Below are 13,741 nucleotides of genomic sequence, written 5' to 3' on the forward strand. Positions count from 1 at the left end.
CAGATTGTATGACTAAACAGCACACCTTATAATCCAACAATACTCGATTACAAATGTGAAGCAATAAATACCCTTGAGAGCACAGATCTAAATTATCTTTGTTAGTAAAATCTTACTTATGATACTGCTGAGTTTTCTGCATTAGCTTCTCTGGCAAGCCATCTTCATCATCAAACTGCTCCATGGGCTCCACAATGACTGGACGAGGGGTCCTGGACAGGTAAAAAGCATTAATAAGAATTAATACAGTATCAAGAATTAACGTCCTCCTAGAAATCTTTTATAGTAACTCCAAGATACATACTTGGAAATTTTCTTTCCTGAGTAAAATGTCTGAAATCAGTCAAAAACACTGGCTGCACAGACACAGGTGAATGTCCAAGTCAAAAATGAGTGTTTATTTTTAGAGCATGGAGTCTATTCAAGGTGACAGAAAAATACATCAACCGCGAACCTGCGTGAGCACCGCAGTCAACTTTTACAAAGCACAATGCAGAAGAGCGAGCACCTGACTCTCATCCTGTGTGTGTCGTCCTCATCCCCCAACCCCATCACCTCAAATTCCCACCACTGCCCACCTGCCAGCCTCCCTCTGTGTCCAACCGGTCTTGTAAAGAAAAGTCTTTCTAAAACCCAAAATGAGACCTAAAAGATTATCAGCCAAGAAAAAGGGAACGAGGCGGGGCCAGAAGCAACACATGCAAGGAGGAAACGGGGTGGGGGGACAAGAAGAGTGGATGATGACAGATCTGACCTGGAAACCCTCCTTTATTGTTTTCCAAAGGAAGGGAAAGCTCACTGAGGAAAGACAAGAAAGAGAAGTAACTGCAGTAGATGATATACTGATATTAAAACTTTCCTTGCTATCAGTCTCTCACCATGCAAACAGACTAAAATCTATTTATACTGCCTTCTGAACAGAGATGCTTCAGAGAGAAAAAAGTCACGGTTAATTTTTGAGGTGTTAACAGAGGAGCTAGAGAGGTGAAAGGGCTTTCGCAGTTCAGAATGCTTCCCTTTACAAATAAATAAAGGTCCAGAGATTAAGAGACTAAATTCTCCACTGTAGGGAAAGGAAAGATATAAATCGGTTATTTATAAAGTTATTCCTGGGCTAATGAAGACATTTTAGAGAGAAAATGAATTAGAAGCAGATGTGGAATACCTTGGGGTGATGAAGACAGCGAGATTAGAAACCTCAGATAAAATGCGTGGGAACCCAAAAGAAAAGGGACTCACAGGCCTCATTTTCCAGGGTGAGATCTCGTGTCCAACATGTAAAAACAGAAACATAAGAAAGAATAAGTAAACACAGCCTCCAAGAGTACACATAACCCAGTGAGGTGTGAGAAAGCAGCCAAGAATTCCTGAACCCACCCAGCCCATAGGAAGATCTAGTATTCTAAGAGCACCCAAAGGGGCCCAGGGACAAAATGAAGAAGATGCACTATATGGACCACTTAACCACTGGAAGCCTTGGCAGGGCCACAAACATTCGAAGAGTAATAGACCCAGGTAAGAACTACACCTGAACCGAGGCCAGCAACGACTGAAACCTGCACCCTCCACTTCAACACCACGAGGCCACCACCACCCTAGAGAAAAATCAGAAGAGACCTCAAGAGGAAAATGTACTGGAGCTTCCCCTGTAGCACAGTGGTTAAGAATCCACCTACCAATGCAGGGGACATGGGATCGAGCCCTGGTCTGGGAAGATCCCACGTGCCACGGAGCAACTAGGCCCTTGCACCCCAACTACTGAGCCTGTGAGCCACAATTACTGAGCCCGCATGCCACAACTACTGAGCCTGCACTCTAGAGCCTGCCTGCAAGCCACAACTACTGAGCCCACGCGCCACAACTACTTAAGTCCACATGCCTAGAACCCGTGCTCCACAACAAAAGAAACCACCACAATGAGAAGCCTGCGCACCACAACGAACAGTAGCCCCTGCTCGCCGCAACTAGAGAAAGCCCACGGGCAGCAACGAAGACCCAACGCAGCCAAAATCAAACAAATAAAATTTAAAAAAATAATAATGCCAATGTCATAACACTGACATTTTTGTCATTTGGGGAGCTAAAACAGATAAAAGGAAATAACAGATGTAAATAAATTCAATGTGTGATCTTTGATTGCAAAAAATAAGTTATAAAACACATTACTAGGCAATGGGGAAACATAATATTCAATTAAAATTAAACTTTAATATTCAATATTAAATAAAAATATTGGATAAACATTGTTTCCTCAGTGTGACAATTATATTGTGGCTTTATTCATAGAAGATACATGCCAAGTACTGTAATCAGGGGTCAAGTATGTATCCACTGCTGACTCTTAAATGAATTAGCTAAGAAAAAAACAAATTTGTACACATAGTGAAAAAACTATGACAAAATGCTAACAATCAGTGAGTGTAGATAACATTTATATTAACATTAAAGGATTGTTTTAAAGGGAAAATATCTTTCTCTAAACTGAAATTAAAACATACACTTTTTCCTCCTTCTAAGGAAGCAACTCCAACATCATCTTTAGGGTATCAGTTGGAAAACAGTAAGAACAGACCACTGTATCTTCATTGAAGTTAACCTGAAATGATCTTTAAAAAAACAAACCAAAGAAAAAAGGGAAAGGGAAAAAAATTTGAAAAGTGAGCACCTATCATTATGCCTCCCCAATTCCTGTGAGCTCCAGGCATGAGCACCTCTGCTGCTCTAGGTGTGATTCTAATGTTTAAAGATGTGGACATACCTTTATTATCATAGGTGAAGCTTTTTAATTTCCCCTTTTTTCTATTTTTCTGCCTCTTTTGTAATTTCAAAACAGCACAGACATATAATTTACACATAGTTTTGCATACTGTGTGGTAATCATTATATATACTGTGTACAAGGTCATTTACCTAAAGGCATGTGTAGTATACAACATTTTATGACAATTTAAAGGTATTTTCAAGAGAAATTTTGATTACACAAGATGTCTACATTTAGAAACTAAATCCCTGTGATACCACTCCTATAAATCACTTGTATTACCTCAGATATCTGAGATACAGTCAGTCCATCAGTAAATATTTGATTACCTAACAGGCACCAAGACTGCAGCTGGGGCTAGGGATACAATGATAAACAATCCCTGAAAGTCTTCTAAGAGACCCACCCCCTCCAAAAAAAATGAGTAAACAAAAGAACCATTTTAAGACCTAAGAAGAAAAAACGATGCTGTCAGAAAGAATAACAGAGGCGCCACTTTAGATAACGCAGTCCAGAAAATCCTCTCCATAAAGCGACCCTTCAGCTGAGACCAACTATTCAAACAGCAGGGAGAAGAGCATCCTGAGCTCCATGAGAATGTTTAACAACAAAGGACCTGAGTAAGGAGAGTCTACAGAAAGAAGAAACCACTCCACCTGCAGCACAGTATAAGAACCAAGGGAGGGCTTCCCTGGTGGCGCAGTGGTTGAGAGTCCGCCTGCCGATGCAGGGGACACGGGTTCGTGCCCTGGTCCGGGAGGATCCCACATGCCGCGGAACGACTGGGCCGGTGAGCCATGGCCGCTGAGCCTGCGCGTCCGGAGCCTGTGCCCCGCAACGGGAGAGGCCACAACAGTGAGAGGCCCGCATACCGCAAAAAAAAAAAAAAAAGAAGCAAGGGAGAGACTTCCCTTGTGGCACAGTGGTTACGAATCCACCTGCCGACGCAGGGAACGTGGGTTTGATCCATGGTCTGGAAGATAAGATCCCACATGCCGCAGAGCAACTAGGCCTGTGTGCCACAACTACTGAGCCCACGCGCCTAGAGCCTCTACTCCGCAAGAAGAGAAGCCACAGCAAAGAGAAGCCCACGCACCACAATTAAGAGTAGCCCCGGCTCGCCGCAACTAAAGAAAGCCCGTGTGCCCCAACGAAGACCCAATGCAGCCATAAATAAATAAATTTACTTAAAAGAAAAAAAAAGAAGCAAAGGATTTGGCATCAGACTAAACTCCACCATTTATCTGCTGTGCAATCTTAAGCAAATTACTTAACATCTCTGGGCCAATTTTCTCACCTGAAAAATGGAACAAATAATAACCAGTGTTGTTCTGGAAATCCATGAAATAAGACACATAAAATGTTCAACACCTTGCCCATTCCCTCAAAATTGTTATAAATTATTCTAAAAGCTACCCGTGAGAATTAAATATTTACCAATGCCTGGCTATGACTTTAAAAAACAGCAATTAAAGCCTGCAGTGGAAAAAACATACTAACCACACACCTTGCCTACTGCTTTAGTCCTTGCCTTCCTTCACTCTTTAAATAACTATTACAAGCTTACTATGTGGCCAAGAAATATTAGAATACAAATGTTAGGATTATAGTGTTAAGCCGGACAAAGTCCCTGCCCTAGTGGAGCTTATATTCTACCGCAGAGAAAGACATGCAACTTAACACTAAGTGCTATGAAGAAAAATAAATTGGAGAATAAAGCATCAGGCTATTTTAAGATAAAACAGTCAGCTTCCCTGAGGAGATAACATCTTAGCAAAATGTGAATAAAATGCAAGAGCAAGGCCCGTGATGATCTGGAGAGAGAGCATCTCTAAGCAAAGGGAACAAGAGCCAAGTCCCTGAGAGAACAAGTTGGCAGAGCTGTAATTCATGCTACATCTGCTATAAAACAGCTTTCGCACAAATGCTTAACTGTCAAAAACAAACTGAAAAATGCTTTACAAATCACCAAACGAAGCTCCTTGGGGCCAGGAAACAATTTTTTTACATTGTCTTTGTATCCAATTCCCCAAATCCTAAAATGTTTGAATGATCCCAATCAACAGCACAAGTGCCAGAGGTGGGCACAGTATCAGATAAAAGAAATCAATTCAATAATCAACTAAGGAACTTTTACACCAAATTCAGTCTGAAGACTAAGTAAGAATGCATATCCAGAGCTTTCTTGTGGGCAAACTGAAAGGAAAGACATGTTAATATGGCAACAGGTTTAATGCCCATCATAATTACTTTAAAATATTTTTAAGTAAATGGAGAGATACATCACATTCGTGGATTGGAAAAGGTTGATAGAAGATGTTAATGTTCCCCAGAATGATCTGTAAACTCAAAGCAATTCCAATCAAAAGCCCAGCAGATTATACACAGAAACTAACACACCACTGTAAAGCAATTATACTCCAATAAAGATGTTTTAAAAAAAAAGGCCCAGCAGAATTCTTTTTATTGACAAGCTGATTTTAAAACCAGTAAGGATATACAAGGAAATGATAATAACCAGAACAATTTTGCAAAAGGAATAAAGCTGGATGATGCTATCTGACTTCAAAGCTTAGGGTAAGGCAATTAAGAAAGTATAGTACTGGTGTAATAGACATACTGATCAATTAAACAGAAAAAAGAGTACAGATTTTTTTTCCAGTTTTTTGATAAAGGTAAAAGGTAACAAAGGGGAAATCATAATCTTTTCAATTAATGGTGCCAGAACACCCAGATATCTATGTTAAATAAATAAACTGTTACCTCCCAACATACTCAATACGAATCACAGGTTTAAATAAAAAGCTATAAAATTTCTCAAGAAAACAGGAGAAAGCTTTGCTACCTGAGGAAAGGCGAAGATATCATACAAGGATTCAAAAAGAACAAAGCATGAAAGAAAATAAATTGATAAACTGGACTTCACCAAATATAAAAACTTCTGCCTTTGAAAACCACTATTTAAAAAATTAGAAAGCAAACCACAGACTGGGAGAAATAGTCTTAATACAGACCTGTACCCAGATCTGTTAATAATGTAAGACAAACAAGTCAATTAAAAAACAGGCAAAAAATGTCAACAGACATTTCACAAAACACATAAAAATAGCCAAAAAGCACATGAAAAGATGCTCATCATTGGTCATTAGGAAAATAAAATTTAAACCACAATGAGACACCACTACACTCACTAGAGTATCTAAAAGGCTGAAAATACGAAGTGCTGGTAAGGACACGATCAACTAGAACTCTCTCATTCACTGCTGGTGGGAATGTAAATAGGTACAAACATTCTGGAAAACAGGTTGGCAGTTTCCTATAAAGCTGAACATATGGTCATTTCCTCCTAAGTATTACCCAAGCCACATGAAAGCATAATGTTCACAAGAAGCTTTGTACACAAATGTTCATAACAGCTTTATTCACAATGGCCAGTAGTTGGAAGCAACTTGAACATCCACCCAGAGGTCACCGGACAAAGTTGTAGCTCGGCCATAAAAAGGAACAAAATACTGATACAATGATATGGATGAAATCTCATAAACACGCTAAGCAAAAGAAATCAGACATGAAAGAACACACACTATATGATTTCATTTCTATGAAATACAAGAAAAGACAACTAATTTATAATAACAGAAAGATCAAGAGCAGTCTAGGCAGGGATAAGAGGTGGGGAGTAACTACAAAAGGACACAAAGGAACTTCTGTTGAATGCTGGAAATGTTCTATATCTTGACTGTGGTAGTAGGTTACATGACTACATACATACATTTTTAAAAACTCATTGAGCTCTACATGCAAAATTGGGTGCATTTTAACATATGTAAATTATACTTCAAAGTTGATCAAAATATCATTCATTCATTAAATGTAACATTTTGCTTTGCACACAACAGACGTTCAGTAAATTGAACAAAAATTGTAGTACAAAACATTCCTGAGATTCATGTAGAACGGATCAGTACACTGAAGTCTGAATAAAGTATGACTCCTGACGGTACATAAATATACCCTATTTGTATTCACTGAGTATTTACTCAACACCTACTTACCACATGCCAAGACAACATACAGAATGCACTGCAAAGAAAGAAGTGAGAACAGAGAGAAGCCCATGTGTAACTGTACAGAAGAATGACAAGACATTTAAACTCACGTTGTTAGCAAGAATGCCCCATCACCACATCTCTCCAGAGCCTTTCGTGCAGGAGGTTTTGCTGCAAATTCCACAAAGCCTTTTCCTGTAGCTCTACCACGGTCATCCACGACAACCACAGCTTTCTCTACTGGACCAAACTGGGAAAATGCTTGCTCTAGAAGCTCATTGGAGACAACCGGAGAGAGGTTCTTGACAGTTAAGGCTGCTCCATGTGTAGCAAAACGAATTCGGAGAGGTCTGCTCTTCAGAATGGTGCCGTCCAGCTCTGCTTTTGCAATTTCAGCCAGTGTTCTGGACTCCTTTTTAGGAAGAAAAAAATCACCTTTTAAAAATTACAGTAACAAAAAATTTTAAATAGTGGTTTGTTTCTAGGGAGGAGAGCTGGGCAGCTTTAGAAAATGACTGATAAGGTCATTCTGTTTTGCGTCATTCAATGATGGTATCACATGCATTTTATTAATATTTTAAAGATAATTAATTTTAAACATTTTAAGTAGAAAGTTCCAACCTCAATGTCGTGTAAAAAGTCATCACTTAAAGATGATCTACTCATAAACAAATTGCCAACTATTAAATATTCAGAGTAATATCTTTTATCAATCTCCTACATGTATTAAAAGAAACACATAATACTTTTTGAGACCAATTACCAGTTACTAGAAACTATTACTGAAAATATATTAATTCTCTACACACTCCATGTTTCTGATATTTGTATCTTAATAAAGCATACCGCCTCTCCAATGCCAGACAAATCCCTTTCCATTTTTATTTCCATTTCTTTTATATTATCTGTAAGAAAACTACTATCAGGTGTTATTAATCACCTCTTCTGAAATACTTTCATGGGCCACACATTTCTCACCATTACAGTGAGAGAAGCAAACACACATTCATGGGCTATAAGAGTTCTCTCCCAAAAAAAGAGTTCTCTCCATTATACAGAAAAGTGCACATACACTTATTATAAACTAGAAAATATGTTCATTGCTGAAACTACAAGTTAAGAGAACATCCTTCTTGAAGAATTCAAAGTTGGTATAAAACAGGCATCTAAAACAACAAACTGGTAAACTTACTACAAGTATGTTCTTTTTGTGCTGTGAAAACTTCCCAGCAAAAACTGAAAGAGGCTTTATACGCATTTGTGAGAAAAGTACAATGTACTTTCTTATGAATAAGGTCACAATAGCTTTTTATTCAATCCCTAAAATGTTCACAACAGCTTTAAATTACAGCACTTAGGCAAAAATCTACCTACAGAACCAATTTTACAAACACAAATGAAACTAACCTTTTTATAGATACTCAAAATAGCCATTCTGTTTATTACTCTTAACTTAGTAACAGTAGTAGTAGTACCAGCAAACATTTCACGAATATCTAACAAGGGATATGTCCTTTGCAGCTAAGATGTCATGTAATCCAGCAACTCTGAGAGGCAGATTTTAGGAACAGAGTCTTGAATTAAAATGCTGTCACACATATAACTGGGAATGGGAAGAAACGTGAGGAAATTTCATGGGGTGATGATAACATCTTGATCTAAAATCATGAAACCATACACTTAAAATTTGTGCATTTCATTATATGTAGATTTCAAATACCTTAAAAAACAATATTGGACTCTAGTTAATGATAAGCATGCTGAAGTGTTTAAGAGTCATCGACTGATGGACGGATGGAGATAAGAAATACAGATATGTGAAAAAAAACACAGCAAAATTTAACTGTAGAATCTAGGTGTTGAGTGTATGAATGTTCATTTCTATACTCTGAAATTATTCATAATAGTATGTTTGCAGGCAGGGGAATAGAGAGAGCCTGGAGGACTTTGTAAAACTGTCAAGTGTTTCTAGAGGGCATCTCCTGCTCAGATTCAGTCAGACATAGTGACAATGTCACGTATCTTCTTTTTTTCAGGATGAGCAAGAAATCTCCATTTTTATGTTAAATCAAGTACTTTTTTACTGTTGACAACAAATTCAATTTTTAATACTTTCTGGCCAAATAAAATGTTTATGCTGTCCGGAATTTTCAATGCCACAGTCCATCTTCAAAGTTTATACTTTTTATGGTTTTAAATGGTTCTAACATCAGGGTTCCCCCAACCTCAGCACTAGTGACATTAGGGGCAAGATAATTCTTACCGTGGAGGGCTGTCCCATGCATTGTAGGATGTTTATGCTAGTAGAACCACCCCCCAGTTTGACCACCAAAAATGTCTCCAGACATTGCCAAATGTCCCCTGGGAAGCAAAACCACTCCATTTGAGAACCACTGCTCTAAACGTGTATCAAAGAAACTGTGAAGTCAATTAAAATTATGTATTTGAAATGAACCAGATTTCTTTACTTCATAGCTCTCGATAATGACAATAAGATAACTTTTATTAAGTGGTTATTACATGCCAGCCATTCATTCCTCCCCCCATATATACACACACCTGTGTGTGCACTATCTTTCATTATCCTTACCAACAATCTAACGAAGTGGGTTTTGTTACTATCCTCCCTTCGCATATGGGGAAACAGGCTTATAAAGGTTCAAGTACCTTGCCCAAGATCACACACAAATGCTTATTTCTATCTATACAAAATTCACAACCTCCATCAATACACCATAAATACAGCCTTCCAGCTGGTATCTCTGCATCACTGTTCATAAAACGTAAACTACAGGTTCTTAACTGAAAGGAATACAAAAAACAAAAAGAAACTGAAGTGACTACCCCAAGACAGAGACTGCTTCAACTAGGGTCTAATGATTTCCACTGGCTCCACTTTCACTTTCCAACAGCTCTTTCCAAAGCACAAGATCTTTTCTCCCACTGTTTACTAATGGTGAAAATTCCCCACCGCAAGAGTACTAATAAGTTAATAAGTATAAGGAAATACACTGACGCAAAATGAAAAAATCCTTGTAGTCATTCAGTAAAGTTGCTTAAGTAGCCTGCAGTACATTCATACTGCGAAATACAATGTGGTCCTTAAAAAGAATCTAGTGCCATGAAAAGATGTTGAAGATGTTTACATTAAATAAAAAACTCAAAGCACAATACAATGTGTATGGTACAATTTGATTTTTATGGAAAAATTACACAATGTTTAACAGTGATCATCTTTACTAAATGTACTAAGGTAGGGAAGATCTGCTAATGTTAGAATTGTAATTAACAGAATGTCTCTGAAAAAAAAGAAAAGAGAATGTCCCTGAAATAAAAGATGACTTCAAACTATATGCTGGGCAGGCCCATTACATTCTCTGCTACGTCTCCTCTAATATTTCAACGATCTATAAGAAGCACATATCATTTCATAATTAAACATAAAAAAGCACTAGAGGAGGGGGTTTAGTCCCCAGTGACTGACTAAAAGTAAATTCAGTTGATTTTAATTCTTTAATTAAAACAATGGTTCTCAAACTTTAACAAGTATCAGAATAACACGGAAGGGTGGTTAAATCCTAAAATTGCTGGGCCCCAACCCCAAATTTTCTGATTCAGTAGATCAAGGGTGGGGCCCTAAAATTTGCTTTTCTAACAAATTCCCAGTTAACAATTTTTGAGATGGTTTAGGGTCAGCATTGCTAGCATGAATGGCAGGGAAAATCATTTAAGTGGACTTCTGCTTACACTAGGAAGAGATCTGAAGTTACTGGACGGGGACCAACCACACTTTTGTGAATCACTGCTCCAGAAATCTGGTTTACTAAAGCTAAAAGTAGGGGAAAATAAAAGCAGAAACCAAGTTCCAGTCAAACTAATGACAGTTTTAACTACAGTAAGCTTGCTTTAAAATGAACTACAACTTTTCAGTAAATTTGTCCAATCTAAATTGTCAGTAACCATCCAAAACCTAAAAAGCAGCATCTGGGTCTAAAATTCCACAAAATGTGTCCAAAATACACACAGTGTTTCTCATCGCTCATGTACCATGGACTCAACAATATGGGTTAGAACCTCGAGTAGCTGCCACTTATATTCTTTTCCCCACCATTACATACAAGGAATGCTGACCCTACACCATCTCAAAAATGTTGCCTCACCTCATCAATTAACTAGAAAACTACAATTAACTAGAAATAAATTAAATATTAACTACTGAACAAGTAAAAAGAATTCCTAAAAACACAAATCAGATCAAATTATACCACTATTTTAGAGCCACTACACCACCAGTACACACTACAGCCACCATACGATTACTTATATTCAGATCAGATATGCACTATGATTTTTCTAAGCAGAAAAAAATACATAACTCAGAAATATTTAAAGCTCTTAAATATACCTGTTAAACACAGAGTTCAGGTTAAACAGTAAAATTATCCATGAAGTAAATCTCATAAACTAAATTCTAATTTCCAACTGACAAATTTTTAACATTCCTACACAAAAATTTAGGGTGATGGAGTCTAGGAGCATATCTCAAAGGAGCAGACAACAGCAGCCCTTCTCACCTCCCCATTTCATAATCCCACAGATAATTTTTTTAAAGAAAAGAAAAACGAGGACCTGTATTTTCCAATACAGTAGCCACAAACCACATGTGGCTATTTAAATTAAGAATAAAAATACAGTGGGTGTGAAAAAGAATTAAAAATAAACATGGGGAAACTGAGAAAAAAATAAATTACAAAAATAAATTAATTAAGAATAAATAAAATTTAAAAGTCAACTCCTCAGCCGCAATAGGCACATTGCAAGTGCTGAACACTCACATACGACCAGTGGCTATTCTATTGGACAGTGCAGACACACTGAGGGAGGAAGAATTTTTAGTAGCTTTAAAATTAGGAAGGAAAAAGATTTTTCCACATCAAAAAAGAAATGTTTATTGGCTTAAGTATAAGCCTTCCAGAACAGGGAAATTCAGCCTTACCATTCTTCCTCCAGAATATCAACTTCAAAATAGAACAAGATGGTGCCAGAGGCCAAAGATGGTTAAAATGTTAAATAACACCCTTCTGGAAAGTTTACTAAAAGTTGCCTATAATACGTTATTGTAGAAGCCTAAAAGCCTAACTAACTTCCTTTATTTTAAGATGTTTTGGATTTACGTTAAAAATAATTTTAGCAAGTGAAAGGCTGTTTCTCTAATGTCCAAAGGATAATTAAACACTTATAATTTCATGTTCAAAATGCCAATTATTAAACTTGAATTTTAAGAAAATGTCTAACCCTTCTCTTGAAGACATTTAGATCTTCAAATGTTCTCCCTAATACTAGTGTCACTGAATTATAATCAGTTTTCTCTACATATTAAAATTCTGCCTTTGTCTACTCACGGAGAGAACTCGATTTTGAAAGTTTAAGTTCCAAAAAGAAAGCTTCGGGAAACTGCAATGAACATAAAATTTGAGGATCAAACTAGAAAGACAAAAGACACAAAACCCACTTATTTATATAAAGCGGCCTCCCTCTAAGAAAGATATTCTGTTGAGGAAAACAAAATCCATCTAAACACGAATTACATTAATGCTGTATAAGTGACACTGTGAACACAAAGCACATAGAAAAACCTAATAAAGTAGCTCTTTTGTCCTGTAAGTGTAAACTCTCACTGCTCAAATTTCTTTTAAAGATAATTAGGGAGGCACAGTTTATGCATGATGTCGGAAAACCCATTAAGGTTTAGACTGAAAAGGGGTAAAATATGTGCTATTCTAGTATCACAATGTATAAGCGGGACATAAAATAGCAGTAAGTCCCCGTGGGAAGCACGAGGCACGCGCTGAGGAGAGGGGACGAGAAGGGATACGAGGGGAGACGAGGGGAGGGGAGACGAGGGGAGGGGAGGGAGACGAGGGGAGGGGAGGGAGACGAGGGGACGGAGGGGAGGCAAAGGGAGGGGTGGGGAGAAGAGGGGAGAGGAGGGGAGGGAGAGGAGGGGAGAGGAGGGGAGGGGAGGGGAGGGAAAGAAGGGAAGGGGAGGGGAGGGAGAGGAAGGGAGGGGAGGAAGGGATGACCTCTTGGCCCTCGCGGCCCCGCGCCCCGCCCCCGGCCGCCCCTCACCAGGCGGATGAAGCCGAAGCCGCGGTCGCGGTTGATGAACACCTCGCTGGGCTCGCCGTAGCGCTCAAACAGCCGCTTGAAGTCGTCCTCGGTGATGTCCGTGGGCAGGTTCCCCACGAAGAGGCGGCAGCGCTGCGTGTACGTCTTCTCGCCCGGCTTGAGGAAGCTCTTGATGTCGATGGTGAAGCCGCCCTCCTCGGCCGGCCGGTCCTCGGCGGGCACGGCGGGCGCGGGCGGCTCGCCGGGAAGGGCGAGCGCCATGGCCGCCGGCTCGCCCTCGCCGGCCGCCGACTCTAGAGCGCGGAGGCGCGCCGGGTTCTTCTCGATGCGCACTTGCTTCAGGTTTCCTCTCAGCATCATCTCAGCGCGTGCCCCCCCGGACCCGGCCTAGAGCTCGACCTGCGTGTCGATGTCCGCGCACGGAACCGGGGTCGGGAAGGACGCGCTCGGGTACGCCGCCAGCTCGCCGCCCGCACTCACGCCCCGGCCGCTCGCCCAAGATGGCGCCGCCACAGCCGCGGTGGGAGGGAGAGACGCCGCAGAAGCCCCGCCCCTCCGCCGAAGCCGCGCCGGGGCCAACGCGCCTGCGTACTGCTGCGCCCACGGCACCCTGGTGGCGCGCGCATGCGCACCATTGTGCGCGCGTCCCTGTTCGCAGCCTTCCCAGGGCTGAGAGGAAGGCAGATCCCTAGCACCGTAGGAGACAGTGATGTTGGAAGTTGCAGCAGTGTGTGAAAACGCAGTGATTCGGGAAATGTCCACATTCTCTTAGATGCCCAGCTCAATTTTCAATGACAGCAGAA

At 39.9% G+C, this 13,741-nt stretch overlaps 1 protein-coding gene across 4 annotated transcripts in view; it reads right to left on the reverse strand.

Annotated features, from left to right (window-relative positions):
* Positions 1–13,461, reverse strand: part of PSPC1 (paraspeckle component 1) — a 92,803-nt gene extending 79,342 nt beyond the window's left edge. For all 4 annotated transcript variants that reach the window (XR_013824918.1, XR_013824919.1, XR_013824920.1 and 1 more), the window contains exons 1-3: positions 12,939–13,461; positions 6,920–7,221; positions 117–212 (exon numbers count right to left, since the gene is read on the reverse strand). Coding sequence is in view for 1 of the 4 variants with exons in the window: in XM_079903360.1 (XP_079759486.1) it covers positions 117–212; positions 6,920–7,221; positions 12,939–13,298 (758 nt within the window). In the remaining 3 variants the exon portion in view is untranslated. The remainder of the gene's footprint in view (positions 1–116; positions 213–6,919; positions 7,222–12,938) is intronic.
* Positions 13,462–13,741: the final 280 nt, after the last annotated feature.

The sequence above is a fragment of the Stenella coeruleoalba genome (assembly GCF_951394435.1).
Source record: "Stenella coeruleoalba genome assembly, chromosome: 18".
Taxonomy (NCBI): domain Eukaryota; kingdom Metazoa; phylum Chordata; class Mammalia; order Artiodactyla; family Delphinidae; genus Stenella; species Stenella coeruleoalba.